The sequence below is a fragment of the Cricetulus griseus genome, chromosome 6, assembly GCF_003668045.3.
Source record: "Cricetulus griseus strain 17A/GY chromosome 6, alternate assembly CriGri-PICRH-1.0, whole genome shotgun sequence".
Lineage (NCBI taxonomy): Eukaryota > Metazoa > Chordata > Mammalia > Rodentia > Cricetidae > Cricetulus > Cricetulus griseus.
The window spans coordinates 57,277,387-57,304,097 of record NC_048599.1 but is presented as its reverse complement, the minus strand read 5'-3'; the positions used below and the strand labels follow the sequence as shown (position 1 = coordinate 57,304,097).

Genomic DNA, 26,711 nt, shown 5'->3' with positions numbered 1-26,711 from the left:
ATATTCATAAACAAGAATGATCATCTTGACTAGCTTTCTGCCAGGTAGTAGATATAAACCTAAGATTGGAACTCTGATGGAAGCCTAAGAATGTGAATAAACTAAGAAACGAGAGAGGCAGAGGGTTGTGAAATATCTTAAAACCATTCTTATTACAATTTAGTAGCTTTGATCTTCTGGTTAGGTAGCAAATTACTTTGCACAGAGAAATGAGGACAAGTCTTTCCTCTATTAAAGTTAATTGAGAACTACATACCAGGTCATGCCCAGTGAAGCACCACAGCATTCTGGGAAGCTCCCGCATGTGCTCACAGGCATCTTTAATTGCGTGTTCCTGGTATTTCAGATTAGTTTTGTGGTCAGGTTAACTCATTCCATCTCTAAAGGATATGGGGTAACCATGGACCAATTGTTAAGCAAAGGAGGCTGACGATCAGCTGGAGATTGCAATCCAGGAGGTTTGGGTCCACTCTATAAAGCTAGGAGTGGGCTGGTGAGTGGGCTGGAGAGGGTAAAGGCATTTGTTGCCAAGCCTGAGTACCTATTCAGCCCTTGGAACCCATATGGCAGAAGGAGAACCAATTGTTGCAAGTTGTCCTCTGGCCTCCACACCATTGCATCCTGCCCCCCACCGGCTGCCATGCAAATAAATTAATAAATAAAGCTAGGAGTGACACCAGAAGGTCTAGCCCTCTTATTCAGGCTAAGGAAGTTGACTTTGAAAGAATTGGGGCTGGTGCAGTAGGTAAAGTGCATGAAAACCTACAGAAAACCTGGCCCTGCAGTGCACATCTCTAGCCTCAGTGCTCTTACAGTAAGATGGCAGGTGAAGGCAGAAGACTCCCAAGAGGCTCACAGGCCTGCTAGCCTGACATACACAGCATCAAACAACAAAGTTATTGTCTTAAACTGGAAAGTGAGGCGATGACTTTCCTGTGTGGGTGCTTTGAGGTCACCTTTGCTCTGTAAGTAAGCCCCATAAACTTTTTGGGCTTGTCCTTTGACTTATCATTGGGACCTTAGGAGGAGGGTGACATTGTTCACATCTCCCCCAGGGAAGCAATTTCATAATAGTTTTGAGAGTGGGGTTTCAGTGTGTAACTGCCTTGTCTAGAACTTGTTACATTCCACCTGTCTCAATCTCCCATCTGCTTGGATTACAAGGATGTACCATCACACCCAACAAGCTCACTGTAGCCTTGCTATCAAACTAGACATTACTGGATAGTGCCTATGATTAGGAATACAACCAGTAACTAATTCTCAGAGTCATCAAATATACTTCTCTTACACATGGAGAGAGATTGGTTACATTTGGGGGTACCTCATGCGATAAGCTTGAGAGCAAACATGGGTCGATGAAGGTTGAGTTTGTGATCAAAAAATGCATAGATAATAAATGAGGACTTTGAGGTCTGAAAAGGATCACGAAAGAGATACCTGTGGAACAGGTGCTTGGGAACATATCTGATCCATCTCCCTAACCACTCAGAAGGATTAAAGCTGCAGAAAGATGAAAGGTGGACTAACCTGAACCAGTAGGTCATTCTTGAGTGACAAGGTCCTGAGTGATGGCCAGGAGGTGAGAAGTTAAAGAAGATAGGAAAGTTTGGCAGCAGGAATTCTTGGACAAGCTGATTACTCACAAGCCTTAGTCAGAAGTACAGCATCTCATATACTATTTCCAGGGGAGAAATGGGACAGAGCAGCAGGAAATATCATATAGTGGGACAAAGTCAGCAGGAAGTTAATCAAGCAATGTTGCACAAAGTGAACACAGGGTATTTCAAGAGCATTACAGACTTAGCGAACAGCAGCCTTAAGCCTGACTGACAGATAACTCTAGTCTCTTCAGGGGGAAAAGCCAAGTTCCCAAGGAACTGAAACCTTAACTCCTTTGAGGCCCTGGCCACCATCCCCAAACTGGCCTTGCTGAGTCTGCTCTTAGGCAAGGACACAGAACTAAGTTTCTTTTGTCATTTCATTAGGGCCTCTATGAAAGTGTTGGATTGCCCTGGCTCTAACAGTGGACATTAGTTGAAAACCTCAGAGGGTAGACAAAGAAGTGTTAGCTTAACCTCTGAAGAACATATCTAAGAATAGTTGTGGGTTTTAGTTTTGGGTTTTTTTTTTTTTTAACTTCACAAATTTTCTTGTCATCCTTGCACAGGACCCATGCTATCTTCTCTGTATCATTCCGATTTTAGTGCATGAGTTACCAAAGCCAGCACTAGAGGAGCAGTTGTTCTTAGTCTTTTCTTATTTGGAAAAAAAAAATATGTATGGGTGTTTTGCCACTTGTAGGTCTGTGCACCACGTGTGTGCCTGAGGTCTTTGGAGGCCAGAGGAGGGCACCGGGTCCCCTGGAACTGGAGTTACAGGTGATTGTGTGCCTCCATAAGGATGCTTCGAATCAAACCTGGGTCATCAGTCCTCTTAACTGCTGAGCCATCTCTCCAGCCTCAAACCTAGTTTTCTCATTCTAATATGGTATGCTGCTTATGAGACTCAGAGTAAAGATTCTTTTCTTTCCTTACTAGTTTTTCTGGTCCGGAAGGAAAAAATCAGGAAAAGAGGAAACACAATCACTAAAATTAATTCTCAAAATTACCCCAAAGCCTGACGGTAGAATTTTAAAACAAAATTACAAACAAACAAACAAAAAACAGAGAAGCAAAAGTTATCCAATTCTAGTTCTCAGTGTGGTCCATCTCACCAACTGCTGCCCACTGCCATTTGTGAAACTAGTCTATGCTTAACCAGAATATACAGAGTCCTGCTCCAAAGTCATGGGGCAAATGCTCTGGTAAAACTACTACGTGTTCTAATTAAGAAGAGTTTAACTAAGTATGTTGCAAAAATGCGGTTGAAGTTGGAAGGCATGCTAAATCTTATAATTGCTCCCAGAAAACACAAGTTAGTTCTGTTGAAGGAACAAGCCCAAGCCTAATTACTCATAATGAGCTGCCTGGCAGTGTTCAGGAGAGTAGGCCCTGCCGCACTGCTTTGGTTCTGGCACACACCAGCATCCTCTTGATGACCTTCCTGCACCTTCTTATAATGACTGATGATACTAGCCGAATGAAACGGGTTTGTAGTCAGGCCTCTGGTACTATCTGCTCCACACTGAGAACACTAATTTCATAGTATTCTCCTTTGACTTGCTCCTGAAAGCTGGAGGTAGGCTGTGGTAAACTTACAAACAAGAAACACACCAATCATGCTGTTGTCAATCATCTAGCACATGGCACATTGAGAGCCTTGTCAGACGTGGGCGGACCTATATTCCAAGACTCATGCCTGGCCATAAGCAATAACTTTTCCAGAGAGTTCCATTACAAAGTCTCATGTTAGTTTAACATGAAGTTTATGTTAAATTACAAACCTACTCAGTTTTAATACTAAGTACCCTTTATGTACAGTCAACAAAAAACCTTTAGAGAAAAAGGACTCTATGTCATAAAGTTCATTAAGAGGTTAATATTGGGCTGGAGAGATGGCTCAGAGGTTAAGAGCACCAGCTGTTCTTCCAGAGGTCCTGAGTTCAATTCCCAGCAACCACATGATGGCTCACAACCATCCGTAATGAGATCTGGTGCCCTCTTTGGGTGTGGAGATATACATGGAAGCAGAATAATGTTGTATACATAATAAATAAATAAAATCTTTTAAAAAAGGTTAATATTAATGGTTAATAATAATCAGCTGGACACTTACAGGATCTCAAGACACTACCACATCCAGGATCACACTAGTCTAACAGTTTGAAGACACCACCTCCTAGTTATGAAGATCATGTTATATACAACATACATGACAGATTATCTCAAAATTTAAGAAGTGCCATTAATTTATCCAAAACTCAACAGAAACAGATTGTCCCATCATTTTGGGGATAACTGAGGGAAGTTTAATGACTGTAGATTATAAAATGAGAACAGGGTCATGAATTTGAACACTTGGTCCCTAGATGGTGGTGCTGTTTGGGGAAGTTTAGGAGGTGTGTCTTTGCTAAAGGAAATACAGCATAGGATGGGAATGGGTGCCGTAGCTGTGGGTGGGGTTGGGAGGGTGGAGGAGCTGTGCTTTGAGATCTTCAGGCCTGGCCTCTCCCTGTTTGCAGGTTGTTCTCTGCTTTGTGCTTATGGTAAAGGATATGAGTTACCAGCATTCTTGCTTCCAGCCACCACACCATGATGGACTCTTGTCTCTGGAACCAAAAACTCAAACAAACCCTTCCTTCTGTAAGTTGCCTTGGTCATGGTGTTTCTTCAGGGCAAAAGAAAGAAAAGTAACTAATATACTACATTGGGGAATGCAGCTCAGCTCCAACAAGGAACCAGCACAACTCCTAGGTCTGAACAGGTTAGGGAAAAGGAACGATTCCTAAAACCTGAGGCAATGCAGTATTAGTGCTCTGCCTAATTAGTTACTGCATAGGTAACATGACAGCAGCTATGGCCTTGACAGAACGCACCATGTTAACCTGCAGACTGGCAGAGGAAGAGCTGCACTGCTTTGGCTCACTTCCTGCTCCCCCTCCTTCTTACAGTTCTTCTGACCTGTGGAACTCAACCGAAAACAAGAAGAGAGCTGACAATGCTGCCTATAAATCTAAGCTGCTTAGGCCTCAGAACAGTGATGGCTGGCTGAGAGAGAAAGAGAAAGATCTGGCAGGTACAAAATTAAGGCACTAATTGTTTGCTTTATTAACACTTACAAAACATTACCAAAAAAAAAAAAAAGATCAAAAAGCACAATTTTCAAGTTTGTACTTTTTCTCATTGTTAAAGCTAGTCCTATGTTCAAACTGGAAGCTTAAATCTTTAAACTGCAGTGTTCACTTCAACAGGTATATAAAATGATGTATTCCTTATCTATATTTAATCTTTTATTCTAACCAAGGATCTGTTTGAAACTTTTTCCAAAATATAATCTAAGTCACAGTCTCAGGTTTGGGAAGTTTTTACTTAGGCTAAAGGTTATTGTGACTCAATAAATGGCTAAGATTTGAAAATTGGCAGAAACCCAATAAACTGGACACATGGTGCTGAGGCTCCTAGGAAGTATAGACACTCCTTTATTTTTGTACCATTTCATTGGTGGTATTTACTTTAGTGATCTTTTTTCGTGTTCTATACTCAGTAGTGTGGTAAGAAAGGTGTGTGTGTGTTGGGGGGGGGGGTGGCAATAGCTACAACCAAATTCATTCTTGGGTCCAAAGAGTCCAGTCTTTATTGCCCTGTACTTAAGGAAGAAAGATCTAATGCCACTGTGTGGGGGTTGAAATAAGTACCAAAGGAAAAGCAGTTCCCTCCACCTCCAGTAAGCAGGATCTGCTGCTCTTCAGGAAGGAGGACACTGCTGTGGTTGTGCAACATTAATGGCCATGGCACCGATGTTGTGTCAAGCTGATACTCAGAGCTCAACCCTGTTGTCAAATTGATAACAGTCACTCCAGGAACTGAGGAGGAATGAATCCAGACCCCTCCAACCAGAAGCAGCTTTCCATTAAATACATGAGCGGTGTGAGAGTACCTTGGGGTTATGGGAGGCTGGATATCTACTGATTCCCAGAGGAATCCAGAGGGCTTTGGTCTGAGAAAGAATACAGAGCTCAATGGTTCCTCAGAAGCCCCCAGACCTCCAGCGATAAGTGCTCCTCCTTGCCAACTGCAGGCACTATGGGAATGCCGACCCTCCGGGGCTGCCCCTTCTACTGGGATTCTGACCCAAGCCATTGTCTCTACGTGAAGGAAATGACAGTCACTTAGTACAGGTTCTACCACACTTCGGCCACCATACACAAGTAAGTATCTTTGATTCTGATAGTATACTTCTGTTGTTGAATGCCGCCAACGTGACATGGGACCTTCTTCCAAGGCAGCCTTTGTTACTGTTACATTCTGAATCTCAGGGCAATTATCCTCACTTCTGTATAAATCAAGCTGGAGAGCCCTGGAAGCTGGACTTACTGGGGACAGTCTCCCTCCGAGAACCAGAACCTGAGTATCTGAAAGCCTTGTCATGGTGTGATAAAGGCGTCCATCCCACTGGCCTCCAGTCCCCAGAGAGCTTATTTGGCTGCCTTTCCATTCAGAGTCACAGGATCTCAAGAGCAAGTGGAATGTGCTCACTCGGCAGTGTCGCCCCCCTTGTTCTCCAAAGCCTCCTGCACTGAAAATAATGCCAGGGCTCAAGAGGATAGAGGTGTGGCCATATCTCTTCAGGCTTGAGTGCTGGTGGTCACTAGTGACTACTGTGGCAGAAAAAAACCCCGTAGGGGAAGCAGGATCTACCCGAAATGATGCCTCTGAGGGTGGAAACACGGGAGTTTCCGACAGAGTGTCTCCCCTAGATGCTGCCAGGATGAAATAGTGGGCACACTTCAGATGCCACTCCTCAAACTCATCAAAGGGCTCGAGGGTCTCGACCCGCTGACGCTCCTCTGCGGGGAGCCAGCGGCGATAGAACTCGTTCAGGTCCAGGGCGCTGCAGGCAGTCCAGCCAGCTTGAAGGAAGCGCTGCACCTGGGCCTCCACGTCGGGAAAGAGCTCCAGGCCGTGCAGGGGAGAGTGCAGCCGCCCAAAGTGCTGCAACATGATTTGCCCAAAGGCGTCTCGCGGCTTCATCTGTTCATAGATTACGAAAAGGGCGTCGGGAAAACGCTGGGCGGCCCAGGCGATGAGGGCCGCGGCACCGGCGGGCTCCAGGTAGGTCAGCACGGCTTCGGCCAGGAGCAGCGTGGGTGAGGTGGCGTCCAGGCCCGCGCAGTCCAGGGCCTCGCCTAGTCGAGGGAGCTCACGCAGGTCCGCGCCCAGGATGCGGTAGTCCGAGCTCTCAAAGCACAGAGCGGACGCCGAGTCCCCGACCTGGAAGGGGCCGGTCAGCGAGCACAGCTCCGGGACGTCCCTGATCCTCTCCGCCTTGCGCCGAGACACGTCCGGGAAGTCCACCTCCCAGACGGCAGTCCGGGCCAGGAGGCCCGCAGCCTTCAGTCGAAAGTACAGCGAGTCGGAGCCTGAACCCAAAGACAGGATCTGCGCCCGGGCCGGGGCCGGGAGCGCGCCGGTGCGCTGGAGGAAGGCGCGCACGCAGTGACGCACGGCGCGCGCGCGCACGTAGTAGCCGCGGTGGATGAGCGGCGTGCGCCGCACAGGTCCCGGGGCCAGCAACGCCGCGAAGGCGTCGCGCACGTATCCGTGTGCGGCCAGCGATCGCTTGCTGAGGGCGCTGCTGTCGTTGGTGCTCTGGACCGTTCCCGCCCGGCGCTCGCGGCTTCGCGGGCCCATGGCCAGAAGAGGTTTCGCGATACTCCACAAGAAACACTCACCAGGCTGCTGCTCCTCATCCGCTTCCGGGGGCTAGGGTGCGTCACTTCCGAGCAGAGCGCGCTTTGCCAAAACCCGCGAGAGACCTTTTGGTTTTCCCAGATCACTTTTTCTTGACAGCACGCGCTCTGCTTAGGTGGCAGTGTGGGGAGCTGGTTACCACTCTTCTACAGACATTTTCGGCGTGAGGGAAAAAGTCCTGTAGGTTCTTGTATTTGAGAACATTTTTAGGCGAGTCGGGGCCTGACAACCTGACTTCCTGCAAAGGACCAGCACCGCGGATCTTTAGCAGGCAAGAATAGATTGTTCCTTGCGCGAAAGCAATAGTTTCTTTCCCCGCGGTAGTGGTGCACCCCTTCAGTCCCAGCACTCGGGAGGCAGAGGGAGGCGAGTCTTTGTGAGTTCGAGGCCAGCCTGGTCTACAGAGTGAGTTCCTGGACGGCCAGCAGGACTACAAAGAGAAACCCTGTTTAGAAAAAAAAAAAAAAAAAAGTTAACAGTTACTCCTTTATTGAATGTTCTCATTGCGAAGGAGAACGCATTTAAATCTTAAATTAGGTTAGATGGAAAGTGAAAAGAGACCTTTCCAGATAATTACTGGTAATTTAGTCCCCTGCACCCATACCTGCTATTGATTGTCACCTATTTACAGTTCTATGTTAGGTCTACCGAGAGTAACGTATTCACTCTCTCTTCAGCTGTAAAATGGCACTCTCCTCCACTTCCAAAAATTCAGTGATTTTTATGTGGTGTTGAGTATGTCTGCTGAAAATCGCTATGAAAGAGATGCAATTATTCCCTGTGGCATGTTGAGTCCTCCCATCCTCCTTTTTAAAGAGAGCAACTCAGGTTGGTGTTTATAAAAGGAAGTTTCTATATTGGGTGTCTAGGAGTTATATCAGTAAGAAAGCACTCCCAGAGGTGTGTAGAGACGTTATCACTTACTCATTTTGTGTCTGGCTGAATTAGGAAAGGAAAGTAGGATGATTTTTAAGAATACCTAACTCAGAGCAGTAGTACGAAACAAGTAAGTATGAGTTTTGAATTCCAGCTGATTGAAAAGTGTTACGTTTTGGTGTTCAGGAGCTCATTAGTGATCTTAGGGGAGCAGTTTCTGTGGCAGAATGACTCAGTGAGTGTAAGATATATTAATGGAGGCATTAGTACTCAGAGGAGAAGAGACAGTAAGTTCAAGACTCCATCCAGAGACAGGATCTGGGCCCAGATCAGGTCCTGGACAGTCCCAGCCCATTTAAGGAAGGTGTTGTTGCAGCATGAATGTTAAAGAAATACATGCCACATGTGCACTTTAACCTGATATTACCCAGTAGATAGGAAGTGAAAGGGACAAACAGATAAGAAGTAAGATCCTGACCTTTGACTAACTCTGAATTTTAATACATCCCGTACTAGCTTGAATACTTTTTATTTTTCATACCCTTTACTAGTCATTTCCCCACTTCAGAAACACCTAAGATTAGCTCAGGAGAGGGTGGAAAAATGAAATAGCAGTGTGTTTCTTTGTTTAACATACAGCATCTGAAAATACTTACATCCATTAATGTAGGTGAAATTGATCCCAAAACTACACATAAAGCAAGTCTTATTTAAATATGTGTAAGTAAAGCAATCTGAAGAAAGTCCAGGACCTCAGAAACTCTGACTTAAGTGTATTGTCCAAGCCAAGAGTGAAGAGAAATCTTTGCCTCCTATTAAAAGGATGGAGGCAGAAGGACAGAAGTGGCCATGGAAGACAGACTTTTACATGGAATTGCCAAAAGTGGTAAGAATTAACTTCAGAATTCTTGTTACATAATGACTTTTATATTGTTTTTCACAAAAGAAAAGTAAATTTTATGGGCAGATACTTAGAAAGGGTATAGCTAAATCAGGTAGCTTGCCTAGTACAAACTACAAATAACCAAGCCTGGTATGGGACTGTGAATCTAATAGATACTTGGTAAGTTTTTACTGATTATATATTCTCTTGTTTTAGGAGCTTCATGCCCACTTGAATGGCTCCATTAGTTCCAATACCATGAAGAAATTAATAGCCAAGAAGCCACATCTTAAAGTTCATGATCACATGACCATGATTGACAAGGGAAAGAAAAGGACTTTAGAAGAGTGAGTTTGGGGAGGTCCTGAGAATTTTTTGTCTGTCAGTATTTTGAGATTGTAATATATAAGAATCAAATTTTAATACTTAAATAAAATAGACACCTGGCATGGGAAATACAGCCTAACATACAGCATTTTTCCAGCTGTCAGACTACTGACACTATTTGTAATGATTCATATTGTTTGTTAAGTAATACTATGTTGAGCTGCTTCTTAGATTTGAAAATAAAGGCATACGGATTTTACCTTATTTGCTAGTGTTGGAGGATTACAGAATGGGAATTACAATTTTGTACTTTGAAATATAAATAAATAATATCTTATTTTTAGCTATTAAATTGACTTTCTAGAGTTCTTGAGTAACAGGTTTTTGTTGATTAAAGTGTACTTAAATGTTTTGTTCGTTTGTAGATGTTTCCAGATGTTCCACGTTATTCACCAGCTTACTACTAGTGCTGAGGATATTCTAATGGTGAGACATGGAAGGGATTGTAGAATGGTGAATTTTGAAGTAATGAACATCTTTCACTGCATATGATTTTTTGCTTTCATTAGGGCTCTGATGAAAATGGTTTTTTCCCTCCCAGTTTATTTCCATTAATTTTTTTAATTTTTTGTAATGATGACTCTTTTAAAAATCTATAGAAGGCATTGGCCTAAGAGCTATCGTAAAGTCTGTTATTGTTAAAGAAATGAGTGAGGGAGGGAAGGGAAGGAAAAGGGAAGTAATGAGTAAAGAACTAAGGTCAACTTGTTCTGTTGGATACGGAATAATATAGACAGGAAAGCCTGGTCCTATTTCCCATATATGGCAAGTCATAAGCAATATTTGGGAACCAAAGAGGACACAGATTTGATTCCCAGAACCTATGTTATGGCTTACAATCCTCTGTAACTTCAGTTCCAGGAGATCTGACATCCTCCGGCCACTGCACACACATAGTGCACAGACATGCAAGCAGGAAAAACATTTGTACACATAAAATAAAAATAAACCTTCAAAAAAAGAAATATTTAGCTGAGTGGTGGTGGTGGTGGTGGTGGTGGTGGTGGTGGTGGTGCATGCCTTTAATCCCAGCACTTGGGAGGCAGAGGCAGGTGGATCTCTTTGAGTTTGAGACCAGCCTGGTCTATAAGAGCTAGTTCCAGGACAGGCTCCAAAGCCACAGAGAAACCTTGTCTCAAAACAACCCCCCCCCAAAAAAAAGAAAAAGAAACATTTGACCTCAGATGGGTATTACATTGTTCTCTCTCTCTCTCTCTCTCTCTCTCTCTCTCTCTCTCTCTCTCTCTCTCTCTCTCTCTCTCTCTCTCCATATAGCTCAGACTGGTCTCATGCATTCTCTGTAGTTGAGGCTGGCCTTACACTCCTAGTCTTCCTGCCTCCGACCTTTCAAGTGCTAGGATTACAGGTGTTTACCAGGTCATTAGGAAAAATGTGACACATGCTTATAATTCAACTCTCAAGAGGATCACAAATTCAAGGTCAACCTGCACTGCATAGCAAGACTAACACCTCATCCCCACCCTCTCTCTCTCTCTCTCTTTCTCTCTCTCTCTCTCTCTCTCTCTCTCTCTCTCTCTCTCTCTCTCACACACACACACACACACACACACACACACACACAGAGGGAAGAGGAGAGAGAGAGAGAGAGAGAGAGAGAGAGCCATTCAAAGGAAAGGTGTAGGGGAAGCTGTAGCCACGCCTTCTTAGGGGCTGGCTACAGGAGTAGCTGAGGGCTTGTGAGGGTGTGGTCAGAGTGAGTAGGGGGACTGCATTTCGGTTTTGTTTTCTCTTTGCTTCTTGCTGTACAGACTACCACTGGCTGGCTGGTTCGCTCTGTAAGTAAGGCTTTTCCCTATTAAATACCCTTATATTTCTACCTGACTCCGTATTGGTAATTTCCTACTATAGAAAGGGGAGAAGGAAAAAGACATATACAAAAAATAAAAGAAAAAAATGGGTAGGTAAGTAGTTTAGTAGTAGAGGGCTTGCCTAGTATGAAAGAGACCCTGGGTTTGACATCTACACCATAACTGCATGCCACCAAACACAAAAGGCAAATAAAAAAAATACAATGTGGGTTCTGGAGAATTAGCCTTTGAACTAGTCAGTTTCTTCCTCTTTGGAATAAGCACACTAATTGTATTGATTCCCTTTTGAAAAAGAATTAACTTTAATAATTTGGTTCAGCAAAAGTGGACGGTGTATCCCCAATGTTCTAGGCACTATACCAAATACTTGGGGGCTATAAAGAGATACAATCCCTGCTTTTGGGGTTTTATAGGATGTTGGAGAAATAGTCCTGCCAGTAGTTGGATTTATATAATGCAGTAAGCTCTATGTTGAGGACATGCACAGGGATTTATAGGTATCTAAAAGGATGCAATCTTATTAGTTGTTTAGGAGCTAGCAGAGAACACTGCTCGCAGTGTCTACCACTAGGGCTCAGGTCTTACTTTATTAGTGGATATTGCAGGGCAAACAATGAGCTTAATACATCATTGTTAGAGTAATGCTATGTTCACCTGCTTCATTTTGTTTCAGAATGAAAGTTGGTGAAAAGCTCTTGGATGCCAACATAACATATTCTGTGCATTTGGTTTAGTGCTGCTGGCGTGAGCATCTACAAGTGATGACAGTGAAGTAGCCATATAGACATATCTGGAAAGAGAGAATCTTTTTTCCCACTGAGACAGGTTTTTCATGTGTTAACAGTTCTGGCAGTCCCATAAGTCTATTTGTAGGCCAAGCTGGCCTTAACTCGCAGATCTGCCTCCTTCTGCCTCCCCAGTTTTGGGATTAAAGGTGTGCCCCACCATGCCTGGCTAAAAGAGAGAATCTTAATTGATAAAATGCCTCCATAAAATTGGTCTGTAGTAAGTCTGTTGGGCATTTTTTGATTAATGATTCATGTGGCAGGGCTCAGCACTCTGGGCAGTGTACTCCTGCTAATCAAGCCATGAGAAGCAAGCCACTAGGCAGCACTCCTCCATTGCTTCTGCTTCAGGTTCCTGCCCTGACTTTTGTCAGTGCTGGAGTGTGACTTAAGAGTTGTAAGCTCTCCACACAGACCCCAGTCATAAAGCTGGGGAACCAGCATTGGACTGAAACAAGCCCTCTGAATGTGGGTACCAGTTAGTAGGCCTGGGAAATCCATGGGATCTCTACTAGTGGAACCAGTATTTATCCCTATTGACTTTGGGAGCCTATTCCCTATGGAGGGATGTTTTTTCAGCCCAGATAGAGGGAGGAGGGCCTAGGCCCTCCCCCAAAATGATGTGACAGACTTTGATGATTCCCCCTTGGAAGGCCTCACTATCCTTGGGGAGTGGGTGGGGAGGATGGGAGGAAGAGGGAACTGGTGGGGGATTGATATGTAAAATAAGGTTGTTTCTAAATAAAAAATTATAAAAAAAGAAAGTTGTAAGTTTTGGCTTTCATGAGCCAAAAAAGTGGGTTGTTTGTAGAACCAGCCAACACTTGTTCCTTTATTAAGTTGTAAGTTGCCTTTAGTCATGGTGTTCCACAGTAGTAGAAACCCTAAGACATGGGGCTCACTTAAACTCTAGTCAAGATGACCTATATATAATATGATAGAGTCAGGCTCCACAAGGGCCAGGTATGGTGGCCCACGCCTTTAGTCCTAGCATTTGAGTGGAGAGGCAGGTGGATCTCTGTGAATTTGAGGCCAGCCTGGTCTATTTAGTGACTTCCAGAACAACTAGGGCTTTATACAGAGACTTTGTCTCAAAAAAGCAAAACAAAAAAGAGATTAAAAGTATCTTGGGATTGGAGCTCACTGGTACCCAGCTTGCATGGTGCCCTGTATTTACTTCTCAGCACTGTTCACCAAAAAAAGCAAGAAGAGAGAAATGAAATGCAGCTTACTAAAAGTCACACACAAAGTGACAGAATAGTGTCTCTTCCAGAGCCCATATACTTTCCTGTGCAGGAATTTAGCTGATTGGACTGTGTTCTGTCCAGAGCAAGAATTGGAGCAGATGAGAGAGCCAGCCCTTAACACAGCTGCTCTTAGCATCTGTTTTCTCTATTGGTCTCAGTGGAATAGGGTAAGTTGGCCCTTCCTGGTTGTAGTTCTGGGAACTGATGAGATCTAGGTTTCTCAGCCTGCAAAGATGAGGCCGCACTTTGTTATGGAAGTGGCAGCAAGTTGGTATTCTTGGGAGTAGTCCCCAGAGGGTCTCGGGTCAATAGTGCTAGAAGTTCCGGTTCATACTCTGCTGAGGCAGCAGTGGCATCTTGTTGTCTATGAACGACATGATTTTGAATGCTGTAGCGTTCCTTGAGCAGTGTAGTCTCTGTCTGATATTCTAGCTGTGTTGTGAATCTGAACTATCCATTGTATTATTAAAAATTTCTTTTTGGAAGCTAGGCAGTGGTGGCCTGAGCCCTTAATTCCAGCACTCGGGAGGCAGAGGCAGGCAGATCTCTGTGAGTTCGACGCCAGCCTGGTCTACAGAGCGAGTACTGGGACAGTACTAGGTCTGTTACACAGAGGAGCCCTGTCTCAAAAAACAAACAAAACTTCCTTTTCGTCAGAGTGGTGGTGGCACGTGCCTTTAACCCAGCACTGGGGAAACAGACAAAACAAGCTCCATGTGTAGCCAGAGCTACACATAGAAACCCTGTCTTGAAAAACAACAAACAAGCAAAAAAATACCTTTTTGGCTTTCATGAGCCAAAAAAGTGGGTTGTTTGTAGAACCAGCCAACACTTGTTCCTTTAATAAGACACTGCACTTGCAGGCTCATGTGAACACAGTCAAAGAAGAATAAGATTAGCTTAACAACTGAAGGGCCAACTAAGGCATACTTGTGGGACCTTCAGTCTGGTTCTTTCCTCCTCCTAAATTTGTTATTTTTTAGGACTGGTGGCAGAAAAGGAAAAAGTGCCTTCAGCAATTTTTGGGTTTTAGGTTTGTACTGTGTTAGATAGTTTTATTTATCACACACTTTCTTTGCCTAAGGGGAATTTTCCCTAATACCTCAGAGAAAGAGATGGCCCTTAAAGAATTTGGTGGAAAATATAAGGCAGTTCTACATAACTTGTATAAGAACCTTAAGCTTCGACCTTAGATAACACACAGGTAATATCTAATCATAACATCAGGAGAGCTGTGTACTTCTTTCTGGACATTTCCCAACACCATGGAAACCTTGTGTGGCTCCAATGGCTTTGACTCATTTCTCTGTTTTATCTCCTGTTATAAATACTAGGAAGTCAAGGAATGTTTTAAAGAAGGGAGAGGAAGCCAGGCTTGCCACTAGGCAGGTAGAGAAAGGAGAATCAGGTGAGTTCAAGGCACACCTAGAATACCTGTCTTGAAAATTAAAAAAATAAAAATAAAAAAACAAAAAGTATGGCTAATATGCAGACTTAGTTTCACATGGGAATGGGGTCATGGGAACTGTTGCTGAACTGACATGGTCTGTCTTAGGGATGACAAAGCAGGCAATCCCTACTACCTGGGAGATTCCCTACATCCTTTGCTAGTCAAGTTTAATAAGTGAAATCAGACTGTATCACTTGGCCCTTGCATTGGGCACCTTTTCCTAGCATTGTCAACATTGTGTGCATTGCCTTTATTATCAGGTCACAAAAGATGTCATTAAAGAATTTGCAGATGATGGTGTCAAGTACCTGGAGCTGAGGAGTACACCCAGAGAAGAAAGTGCTACTGGTAGATTTTAATTACTTCTCAGTGAATGTACTGTCCTGTTGCCATGTGTTCTGATCACACAAGGTTCATGTTTGCTTCCATTACTCAGCAAAAATAAATAAATAAATGAAATCTTACGATGTACATTAGTGATGGTGAAAATGGCTTTTAAAAATTATATGTGATGGTGCTGACTTTCAAGTCCAGGACCTCACATATTGTAGGCAAGTGATGTACTCCTGAGCCACAATGATGCTCATTGTTTAGAAGTTATTCTTAAATCAAACGTAGAAAGTCCCCTTGGGCACTCTTTTATAAAGAGGGGGAAATAGCATCTCTTTTATCTTCTAATCCTCCTGGTTTAGGGTTTTGTTTTTGTTTTCTTCAAGAAAAGGACAACATGGGGAGCCAGCTCAGTTGGTAAAGTATTTGTCTTGTAAGCATAAGGGTTGGAGTTCAAGACCCAGAATCGATATAGAAAGGCTGGGCACAGTGCTCTTACAATCTCAGCACTAGGGAGGTGGAGACAGGCGAATTCTTGGGGCTTGATGGGCAGCCAGTCAGCAGGTAAGCCCTTTGCTAGTGAGAATCTGTCTCAAAAAACAAGGTGAAATACCTGAGGAGGAATAGCTACAGGTGTCCTCTGGCCTCATCACAGATTTGCACATACACACCAAGGACATCACCTTTGCATTGTCTCTGGTAAAGGTTGTTCATCCCGCCCTGCACTTGTGAAATGATGTCACTAAGTGGCTATAGAATACCATTTCATCGCAGGCGCTGAAATGTCAATTTCAGTGATTCCTTAGAGACTGATAGTATTGGGTTGGGAACAAGTTGTAAAGTGTTAAGCCCTTTGAAGATAGAGTTGAGCTGGATATGGTTTGCAGGAATTTCATAGAACCTTCCATAAGAGCTGTATCAGGCCAGGCATAGTGCCTCACACCTGTAACCCTCTGAAGGCAGAAATGAGAGAATAGTAAGTTTCTGCCTGCCCTTGGCTACATATGGCCAGGATCTCAGGGGCAGGGGGATTTGTTTTGTTTTGTAATCAGGAGAGTTATATGTTATCATTGAGTCCTTCTTGACCTGCAGAGACCTATGTTATCTTACATCAAAACATGTATAGCTAGTTAAGAACTATTTGAAACTATCAAAGTAAATGTCAAAATGGGAAAAGGAGATTCTTATCTCACAGTTTTAAACTAGAGTTTCAAATTATTCAGTGTGGCATGTGCATGCCCATGTGTGGGAACATACATAAGACACAAATAAGTAAACTAAGGAAAAATATTTGCAGCCAGATGTGGTGGCACACACTCCTAATCCTAGTGCTTGGGAGGTGGAGGCAGGCAGATCTCTCTGAGTTTGAGGCCAGCCCAGTCTGTATAGGGAGTTCCAGGCCAGCCAGAGCAACATGATAAAACCCTATCTAAAAAAAAAAAAAAAAAAAAAAAAAAAAAGTTGTTTGCAAAGACACTTCCAGTGTTAAATTACTGAACATACAAAGCTAATGGCATTTCATCTGCTAAACATATGCACGTGTACACAGTAGTAAATAAGATGTATCTATTGGTAGGGGATAGTTGTTACTTTTTATTTATAATTTTCTGTTATACTGAAAGTTTTCCATAAAAAAACAAAGCATGACAAATAAAAGGCAATTTAAGAGGTTTTTCTGGAACAATCTTACAAGGCACCCCAGGGAAGATTTGAACACTGTAAACTTGGAATGACATCTCTGAGGCCATGGATGAGAGGCACATCCTAAGCAGGGTTGAGAGAAAGGAACTTGGGTTTTGTTTCTTTTTTTTTTTTTTTTCTGAGAATAGAAGAAAAACATCCTGCTAAGGGAAAAAATTCTTTTTATTCACTTATTTGGTTTTTTTTTTTTTTTTGAAACAGGGACTTTGTAGACTGTGCTGGTCTAAAACTTCAGATCTTCCTGCCTCAGCCCCCCAGATGCCAAGATTAAGGTAGGACTACCATGACTGGCTCTTACTTCACTTTTTTAAGTTAAAAAATTATTACTTCTGTATGAGGAATAAGCCATACATGTGGAAGTCAGAGGACAAAGATTAATTTTTATTTGGGCTTGTATCGCTTGTCACTTTGGTCTTTTTGTTCTGTCTTTTATTACTTTTATATTTGTTTATGAACATTTTTATAAAGCACTTATTATTCCTAAAGTTGCTTTTGCTATTTTTCACTTTTTAAACTGTCTTTTTAGTTTTCTGAAGTCCAGTCATTAATAGAAATGGCCTGTTGTGATAGTATATGATGGTAGGATATTCTGAAGAGGTGAGTTAGAAGTTGGAGGATCATGAGTTTGAGGCCAGCCTGGACCACGTTGTTTAGGAATAAGAATGTGACTCAGTGGTAGAGCATTTGCCTAGCAAACATGATGGCTTAAGTTCAGTCTCCAGATCCATAGACAGACAAAGAATACTAAGACGTTTTGCCTTGGGGCCAGAGAGATGGCCCAGCACTTAATTGGTTCTTTCAGAGGAACAATTTGGTACTCAGCACCCATATCAGGTGGCTCCCCACAACCTGTAACTCCACCTCCAGATCTGATGCCCTCTTCTGGACTCTGTGGGTACTCATACACATATGTGCATATGCGTGCACACACTCAAGGTAAAATATTGAAAAAAAAAGTTTCACCAAAGGCCACGCTTCATTCACCTTTAACCAGACCCTAGCATAGCATAGAGTGGTGCTGTTTGACGGATGAAATAGATGATAATGTCTTTACATATGTTCCTCTCACTCTTTCCAGGAATGACGAAGAAGATTTATGTGGAATCCATACTTGAAGGCATAAAACAATGCAAACAAGAAAACTTAGATATTGATGTTAGGTAAGAAGATGGTGCATTAATTTAATAGGTACCCTTTCAAAAAGCAGAATGTGATGTTTTACTGTCTCGGAAAGGTGATGGATTTTGTAAAAGTCAACTATTATCTGATTTTTACGTACATTAGAAAAAAAAATAGAATCAAGAAACATGTTGCTTAAGGTGAGAATACAATTCTGAATTTAGTCACCTAAATTCAGTAGAAGTAAAATTCCATTATTTTTGCTTAAGTTGAGTATGGCTTCTTATTGCTGTTCAGCTGAAGTGGACTTCCAATAGCTACCCAGATAGTCCCACACGATGTGGCTGCTTGCTCTCTCTCCTATAGGCTAAGGCTGTCCATCTCAGTGCCTTGCACTTAATGGCACTATGCCTTCCTCCATGTCCTTACACATCTACCTTCTTATTATTCAGGTCTCAATTTGGCTGTTATGTCCTCAGAGAGACCAACATGTTCCTGGCCCCCAAATCCCCTCCTCACCCATGTTCCTTTATGGCATTAGTTTGTATTGTCATGAAGTATGCACAACCTTTGACTGGAGTGTAAGTTCAGAGAGGCCAGAGTCAACTACATCTTCAGTACTTTGAACAAAGCCAGCTTTTTGAGACAGAGCCAAGTAGCCCAGGCTGGCCAGGAACTTGCTATGTAGACAAGGTTGACCTTGAACTCCTGATCCTCCTGCCTTTACCTCCCAGATGCTGGGATTATGGGCATGTGCCATGATGACTGGCCCCATCACGATTTATTCTGATCTAATTAAAAAATTAAATCTGGCCGGGCGTTGGTGGTGCACGCCTTTAATCCCAGCACTCGGGAGGCAGGAGGATCTCTGAGTTTGAGGCCAGCCTGGTCTACAAGAGCGAGTGCCAGGACAGCCTCCAAAGCCACAGAGAAACCCTGTCGGGGGAGGGGGGACAAGAAAAAGAAAAAAATTAAATCTGATCTAATTAAGCTTCTAGACTAGATCCAATTAATCAGTGTATCAAAAATACAAGAGGATGCCTGGCAGTGTTGCATGCCTTTAATCCCAGCACTGGGGATGCAGAGGCAGGTGGATCTCTGTGAGTTGGAGGTTAGGCTGGTCTACAGAGTGAGTGCCAGGACAGCCTCCAAAGCTACACAGAGAAACCTGTCTCAAAAAAAAAAAAAAGAAAGAAACACAAGAGGACATATTCACCTAGGGATGCAATCAACAGAATCCAAACTCTGGGAAGCTTTGTAGGTCAAACAACAAATAAATTACAAGACAAGAGGTTGGATAGAAATGAGAACGGGAGAGAAGTGAATAGGAATAGAGACTGACGGGGTTTGAGAGACAACTCAGTTGGTAAAGCACTTGCCTAGCAATTCTGTAAAAAGTCAGGTGTCCACACTACAACCCTAGAGATGGTGAGATAGGGGGTGAAGACAAGCAGATCCCCATAAGCTCACAGGCCATCTGGGGAAGTTCAGGCCAATGGAAGACTGTTGCAGACAGAAGGTGGAAGGTGCTTGAGGACCCACACCTGATTGTCCTCTGTCACGTGCTCAGCACCCCATCTGTACTTGCATCACTTACAAATGATTGATCACACCCCCACACAAAATACACTTTAAGAAAAAAAAAAGTGAGATTAGAGATAAAGTGACTAACGAAAATTGCACACTTCACTTAGATCCTGAATCAAACTAAAAACAAAAGACAATACCCAAAGATACAAACAGAAAGGTGAGATTATTGGAAATTTGAACAGACTAGATACCGATGCTACTTAGACATTCATGTTTTCTTCTGTGTAGCAAAGTACAGTGTCATGTTTAGACTCACTGCCTTTCAGAGTGAGCTATATTCCAACTAGCTAGCCACTTTTTTCCAGCAACATTCAGAATTTTTTTTTTTATGTGCATCATAGTTTTTCAGATGTGGGTTTTTGGTTGTTGTTTCTTTCATTTTGTTTGAGACAGGGTCTAGACATGGTCTAATGTGGCCCAGGCTGGCCTCAAACTCCACCCATTCTCAGATATTTTTGTGGTTCTAGGTTGCCCTGATTCTCTGGTGGCTTTGTACTTAGTAGCCTCAGTGAAGTGGCTAAGTTCATGAGGAAAAGGCATATGATTATAGGTACTCCTTTCTGGGATTAGTTGATTTTAAATTAGTGGAGGTTTTTTTGTTTTTGTTTTTCTGAGATAGGTCTCATGCATCCCAGACTGGCCTTAAACTCATTGTATAGCCCAGGATGATCTTCCTGCCTCCACCGTCCAGATACTCTGATTATAGACACATATGTACCCATTCCTGGCTTCAACTTCGATCATAATATCTTCCTGCCAGGTTAATATCAACTGTGTTTTTCTTTTTTATATTAAAGGTATTTGATGGCAATTGACAGAAGAGGTGGCCTGGCAGTAGCCAAGGAGACTGTTGAACTTGCTAAGGAGTTCTTCCTCTCTACTGGGGATACAGTTCTTGGCCTTGACCTCAGTGGAGACCCTACTGTAAGTTACTGTATTCTATCTCTTAGTGGCAGAATCAGTCAGTGGGTGAGGATCAGTTTGGAGCCTCATGCATGGGGTACAGCAGATACCTAATGAAGCCCTATTCTGCCCTAGATCACCAGAATATTATAGCATAGTGTTTCTTAATGGTTCTTGAACAAATACTATAAAAATAAACTATAGATATTATTAGAAATGACCAGTCTCTCCTTTCTTCTAAAGATAGTATACAACTAGTAACAGTCTCTGTATCCAGAAGTTAATTCCATTGTGTATGATGGATAGATAAGGTTGTTAAGAGTGTAATTATACCCTAAAAGCCCCCTAGAAAGAAAGATTGCAACAGCTTCCTGAGTGAAAGATTCAAACTAGTCGTATTTGGGGCCAAATAATTCTTTGCTGTGGATTATTTTCTGATTTTTGTGAGGTTTGGGGTGTGTGTCTGTGTGTGTGTGTGCGCGCGCGCGCGCGCGTGTGCATGTGCATGCTTATGTGCTTGTGTTGTTGTTGCTTCCTAAATTAAATGAGTTCTCCATAATACTAAATATCTGTGTGAAATAAAAATGTTGGCCTGTCATACTCAATTTGCTTATTGGCCTGAGCTCACTGGTACTGGACTTAAGATTCAAGGTCTGGGATAGCCCTTCCATGGTGAATTCCTTACAGTGTCCGGCACAGTAAAGACTCTCTATAAACAAGAGGTTCAAATGAAGCCAATCTGCCATCCTTTTATCTCTGGGGCAGACCACCAGATCCCTTAGTTTGCTCAGTATTTTCATGCATGTTCATTTTATCTTCAAGATAGGACAAGCAAAAGACTTCTTGGAGCCTCTTTTAGAAGCTAAAAAAGCAGGCCTGAAGTTGGCGTTGCATCTTGCAGAGGTAAATAATACTGGCATAGAGCAGAGAGGGCAGATTATAATTTAAAAAGTAAAGTTGTTTGTAAACAACTAGTAGAAATAGGTTTACCTTGGGGAGACACTTTTCTTTTCTCATTCTCTTTTTTTGACTTCTTTATGTTCATACTTCATGAAATAATTATTGGGCCATAAAGGATTTATAGATCTGAAGAAGTTTGAGAAGGTTTAAGTAATTATATTTTCTAAAAATGTTGGCATTCACTACTCAGGGCATATTACAATACCTCAGTTCCTGGCAGATGCCAGTGATCCCTTCTTTTCACTTTTCTGAAGATTCCAGATAAGAAAAAAGAAACACAAATGCTGCTGGATCTGCTTCCTGACAGGATTGGGCACGGGACATTCCTCAACTCCCCGGAGGGAGGATCCCTGGGTCAGGTGGATTTTGTGAGGCAACACCGGATACCTCTGGGTAAGACTTAGAATTTCATATCACCCAGAGAGCCCTCTTGTCCTTCTTCCTCTAGGACCCAGATAGCAAAATTTATGTGGAAAAATGCTATTCTAAAATTCATATATTTACAAATTAAGACACAAGGTGTGTGTGCTTTCTGGGTCTCATTTAATTGCTGAAAGTTTTAGCTTCTATTAAAAGGTAAGTTTCATGGTGGCAGGGCCTTTTGTCTCTTATTCTGACTGTGTCCATCTTCTTTTACTGACTGCTACAGTACCTAATGCTGGGAACTTAGTCTGTAGTTGTTGTTTTGTTTGCTTAAGAAATAAAGGTCATTTAGAATTTTGAAAATGACTATACTAAAATTAACATATGGGTCCAATGAGGTGGTTCACAGGTAGAGATGTATACTGCCAACCATGTTGACCTGAGTTCTATTTGGGTGACTCATGGGATCCTCTGATTCATTCTCTCTCTCTCTCTCTCTCTCTCTCTCTCTCTCTCTCTCTCTCTCTCTCCCATACTAGGTCTACTGTAGTTGTTTTTGTTTTTTGTACTCTTTGGGGGCCTGCCATCCAGCTCCCAAATGAACAGAGATTTATTCTTACTTGTGAATGCTGGACCTTAGCTTGGCTTATTTTTAGTTAGCTTTTCTAACTTAAATAATTCCATTTCTCTTTAATTATGTTTTGCCTCTGGGCTTTTTACCTTTCTTTATCCTATGTATCTTTCTTTCCTTCTCACTCCGTGGCTGGCTATATGGCTGGGTGGATAGTCCTTGGCGTCCTCCTCTCTTTCTCCTTTTCTCCCTCCTTACTCTCTTCTCTAGATTTCGCCTCCTATTTATTCTCTCTGCTTTCCAGCCCCACGTGTTTCTCTCTGCTGCCTAGCTATTTGTCGTTCAGCTCTTTATTAGACCAATCAGGTGTTTCAGGCAGGCAAAATAACAGTTATCAAACAAATGCAACATAAAAGAATGTAACACACCTTTGTATCATTAAACAAATATTCCACAGTACAAACAAATATAACATCTTAAACTAGTATTCCACAACAGCGTACAAGTAGCACATAGACATACACAGGCAAAACATCCATACACATAAAATAAAAATTAAGAAACATGTTTAAAAAATAGGGAAATCATAAACCTATTTTTATGTCCTGACTGACCATCGCACACTTGATTGTGAATATACTTATGAAGTGACTTCTTTTTTGTTGTCATTACACCATTTGTTGAGAATGGAGCAGTAAACCAAGTAGAGAGTCTCTTACGGAGCTCATCAGAAGACAACAAATACATCCCAATAAATCAGTATCAGGCCAGGCATGATAGTGCACACCTTTAATCTCAGCACTGCATAGGCAGAGGAAGATGATCTCTGAGTTCCAGGCTAGCCTAGTATACATAGTAAGTCCCAGGCCAGCCAGGGCTACATAGTGAAACCTTGTCTTAAAACAACATCAATGGATGTGAAGCTCTATGAAGGAATGTGATAGGAAAAACTCAGGTATCCGGGGTCCCAGGCCACGACCTCGGTCACCCCAATCACCAGGCAAATTTGAGAGCTTGATGCAAACTGCATGAGGCTTTATTGTTTTTTTAACGAGCTAACCCCATGTTAGCTCGGGTCTTTCACCCACCCGCCATGGCGGATGGCTAGCAAGACACCTCGAACTGGCTGCCGAGCAATCTTGTAGGGCAGCGTAAGGGGAGTGTCTAGGGGTATGCACAGGCTTAGGATTGGTGTGCCTCCAGGCTTGGAGGGCTTGCCCTGTGTTGATTGGCCAATTGGTAGTTATGGCCCATAGGCCCTCCCAGGGTGGTTGCTATGCTCTGCGTGTCATTGCTGTGTACTTGTCTGTAAAGCACATCCAGAGCCATAAAGCATAGCGCCACCAGCTAACTTCTGATTGGTTCCTTGCCACGAGGCAAGCAGCTAACCTCTAGTGACCAAGGCAAGGTCATAGCGAGCACGTGTTACTGTCATGGCTGCCGAAATGGGGGGCTGGTCCCTTCAATAGGCTCATTATATTCTAGGCCTGTAGTCTTTATCTTGGTAAAGCAAGGGAAGTCCATCATTGTGAAGAAAGCAGTAACTCCTTGCCTGGTATGGCTGCTATCACAGTGATGACAGGTATCTTTGTACAAGTACATTATCTGAACTGCAATTTGTGTGTTTGTGTGTGGTGAGTGCAGAGGCTTGCACGTGCAGGACAGGCACTCTTCTGCTAAGCTACACCCCAGCTGAGAACCCGTTTCACATTACACATATCAAGCAGTAGAATTTATGGAATAATTAAACTGCTTAAATCACCTGAGTTTGGAAAGTTTTCTAGTCTGTCTGGTGCTTGCTGAATGAGTTCACTTACTTGCTTTTAATAGAAGGATTTTTTCCCCTTTCTTCTAGAACTTTGTTTGACTTCAAACATCAAAAGCCAGACGGTTCCCTCTTATGACCAGCATCACTTTGGATTCTGGTACAGCATTGCTCATCCTTCTGTGATCTGTGTAAGAAGTATTCTATTCCTGCTCTTTTTTAGTTGCTACATTGAATTAAGTCATATGTTTATTATCTTGCCTACTGCCTTGAATTCCTGAAGGAAATGCCCCAGGGGGATGGGGAAACTACAAAGGGCTCAGGTGATAACTGCTTTGGTTCTGAGAGGCAGTTGGCCAAGTCTGAGAAAGCTTTAAAAAAAAAAAAAAAAATGCTGGTGCCCAGTATCCATCCAGTAGGACCCTGCTTTATTTGACCAGGAACGAGTACTGGGCATGGATATGCTTTAAAGCTCTTAATGTGCTTGTAATGTGCGGCCAGAGTTAAAGTACTCTGATTTTTTTTTTTTTAAGTATAAACAAGTTTGTTACAGATATGCATCTGTAAGTTCCTTTTCACTATTTAAAAAGCCAGGGAAAATAGATTCTGAACAAAAAAAGTTAATTTTTAGCCGGGTGGTGGTGGCACACACCTTTTAATCCCAGGGCTTTGGAGGCACAGTTAGGTGGACTCTGAGTTCAAGGCCAGCCTGGTCTACAGAGTGAGTTCCAGGACAGGCCCCAAAGCTACACAGAGAAACCCTGTCTCAAAAAAACAAAACAAAACAAAACAAAAAAGTTAATTTTTACAAAGCACTGCTTTGTTTATTTTGAACTGTTCTTGTTTACATTGGCAGACCGATGATAAGGGTGTTTTTGCGACATACCTTTCTCAAGAATATCAACTGGCAGCAGAAACATTTAATTTGACCCCATCTCAGGTGTGGGATCTGTCTTATGAATCCATCAGTTACATCTTCGCTTCTGACAATACCAGATCTGAACTGAGAAAGAGGTGGAATCTCCTGAAGCCCAAAGTGTTACACTTTTAAGCTGTGATAAGGTGAACTACTTTCGATTATATGTTGTAGCCAAGATCTTCTGTCACTTCCCACTCAGTGAAATGTCCTCTACTTCCCTTCAAGCTCAGTACCAAGTATATGTGAGGTCTTGATACCAGCACTTTACATATGATAAGCGTTCAGTAATGTCTCAGACTAAGAGCCCTGGGGCCTTGAATGCTTCACCTCCATGCTGTTTGCTGGTGGGCTGGAGAGTCATTACCTAAACCCCTTACTCCACTACTGACTTTATTTTTAAATTATCACTCCCCACTAGTGATCATAAAACTTCTGAGAAGTTGAAGCTATTTGTCTTCAGGAAGACCTCTATGTTTTGTTACCTTTAATCAGAATCCTTCTACTTCCTTTAACTCTTTCAAGTATTATTTCTCAAGACTATTGATGCCAGGTCACATTTCACACCGAAACCATTTGTGTGGGTGTCTAGTTGTCAGGTGACTCTAGTGACAAGGCTAGAATCTGGCTTTGCCCTTCTCATAATATCTTCAGAAATATATAAAGGGAATTAAAGTAATTACTTCAGTTTAACGAAAAAGAATTGCTGACTCAAACTGAGAAAGACATAAAGCTGGAGCTTCTGTTTTAAAATTAGCTTCTATTTAGCTTTCTTTGTAGAAGCTGCCAGGACTTCCACAGTACCAGGACTCAGTGAAAAGATCTTTCTAGTAATGGTAGCATTGTGGCTTCTAAGATTCTTATATCTCCTATAACCTCATGCCCAGGTGATGGCCCACAGGCACAGGCTTACATAAATACATATACCATGGCCACTTTCGCCAAAGACTAGTGACAACTAAGATTGGCTCTGCATGGTAAGAAAAAGACTTTACCAGATAACAAATGTCCTGGTTAGTTTTTTTAAACTTGACACGAGCTAGAGTTATTTGGGAAGAAGGACCCTCAACTGAGAAAATGCTCCCACCAAATTGACCTAATCAGTTGGTTGGCACATCCCCCAGAGGGTGATGCCACCCCAGGCAGGGTGGTTCTGGGTGGAATAAGAAAGTAAATTGAGCAAGTCACAAGGGATAAGCCAGTAGGTAGCACTCCTCCATTGCTTCAGCTCCAGTTCCTGCCTCAGCTTGCTAGGATGATGGACTACAAATTGTAAGAGAAAATAAAACCCTTTCTTCCTCACATTGCTTTTGATTATGGTGTTTTATCACAGCATTAAAAATCCTAAAACAGTCAAGTATACTTGAATTGCTCTCCTTCTTAGAACATGTTTTCCCTGATCTCAGAGAAGAAGCCCGATGACACCCTTAATTCAATTACTAAGGTTGAGATTTCTGTGAGTCTTTCTTTAAGGGTGCACAGTAAAGGGAAGTACTTAAACTTTTGAAGTTCTTAGATACGTGTTTTATAACCTCACATTTCTAACTTTATCCAATTGTACAGTTTTTAAAAAATCCATAAAATGTAATCTTTTTTCTCCCAACATATTTATTGATTATTTGGGAGTTTCACATAATGTACCCTGATCACATTCACCTCCTTGTCTTCCTAGGTCCACCCCAGC

General features: G+C 42.6%; 2 protein-coding genes and 1 non-coding gene across 12 annotated transcripts; 1 reads left to right on the top strand and 2 right to left on the bottom strand.

The window, feature by feature from the left end:
• Positions 1-2,125: 2,125 nt before the first annotated feature.
• On the bottom strand, positions 2,126-2,231 carry LOC113834758. Its single transcript, XR_003486669.1, has one exon. It is a non-coding gene; the product is annotated as a U6 spliceosomal RNA (small nuclear RNA).
• A 2,454-nt stretch (positions 2,232-4,685) lies between these two features.
• Positions 4,686-7,321, bottom strand: Lcmt2 (leucine carboxyl methyltransferase 2). Its single transcript, XM_027422075.1, has one exon. The coding sequence runs from the start codon at positions 7,290-7,292 to the stop codon at positions 5,235-5,237; it is 2,058 nt and encodes a 685-aa protein (XP_027277876.1). The 5' UTR covers positions 7,293-7,321; the 3' UTR covers positions 4,686-5,234.
• Positions 7,247-26,387, top strand: Adal (adenosine deaminase like). Of its 10 annotated transcripts, none has more exons than XM_027422085.2 (11): positions 7,247-7,369; positions 9,051-9,114; positions 9,328-9,458; positions 9,864-9,924; positions 15,070-15,157; positions 17,919-18,000; positions 20,347-20,473; positions 21,275-21,355; positions 21,667-21,805; positions 24,202-24,302; positions 24,968-26,387. In XM_027422085.2, the coding sequence occupies exons 2-11, from the start codon at positions 9,052-9,054 to the stop codon at positions 25,160-25,162; spliced, it is 1,068 nt and encodes a 355-aa protein (XP_027277886.1). In that variant the 5' UTR covers positions 7,247-7,369; position 9,051; the 3' UTR covers positions 25,163-26,387. The 10 variants fall into 10 exon arrangements, with proteins under 10 accessions (XP_027277886.1, XP_027277879.1, XP_027277881.1 ...); XM_027422078.2 differs by lacking the exon at positions 7,247-7,369 and adding an exon at positions 7,490-7,623; XM_035446416.1 differs by lacking the exon at positions 7,247-7,369 and adding an exon at positions 8,030-8,180.
• The last annotated feature ends 324 nt before the right edge of the window (positions 26,388-26,711 follow it).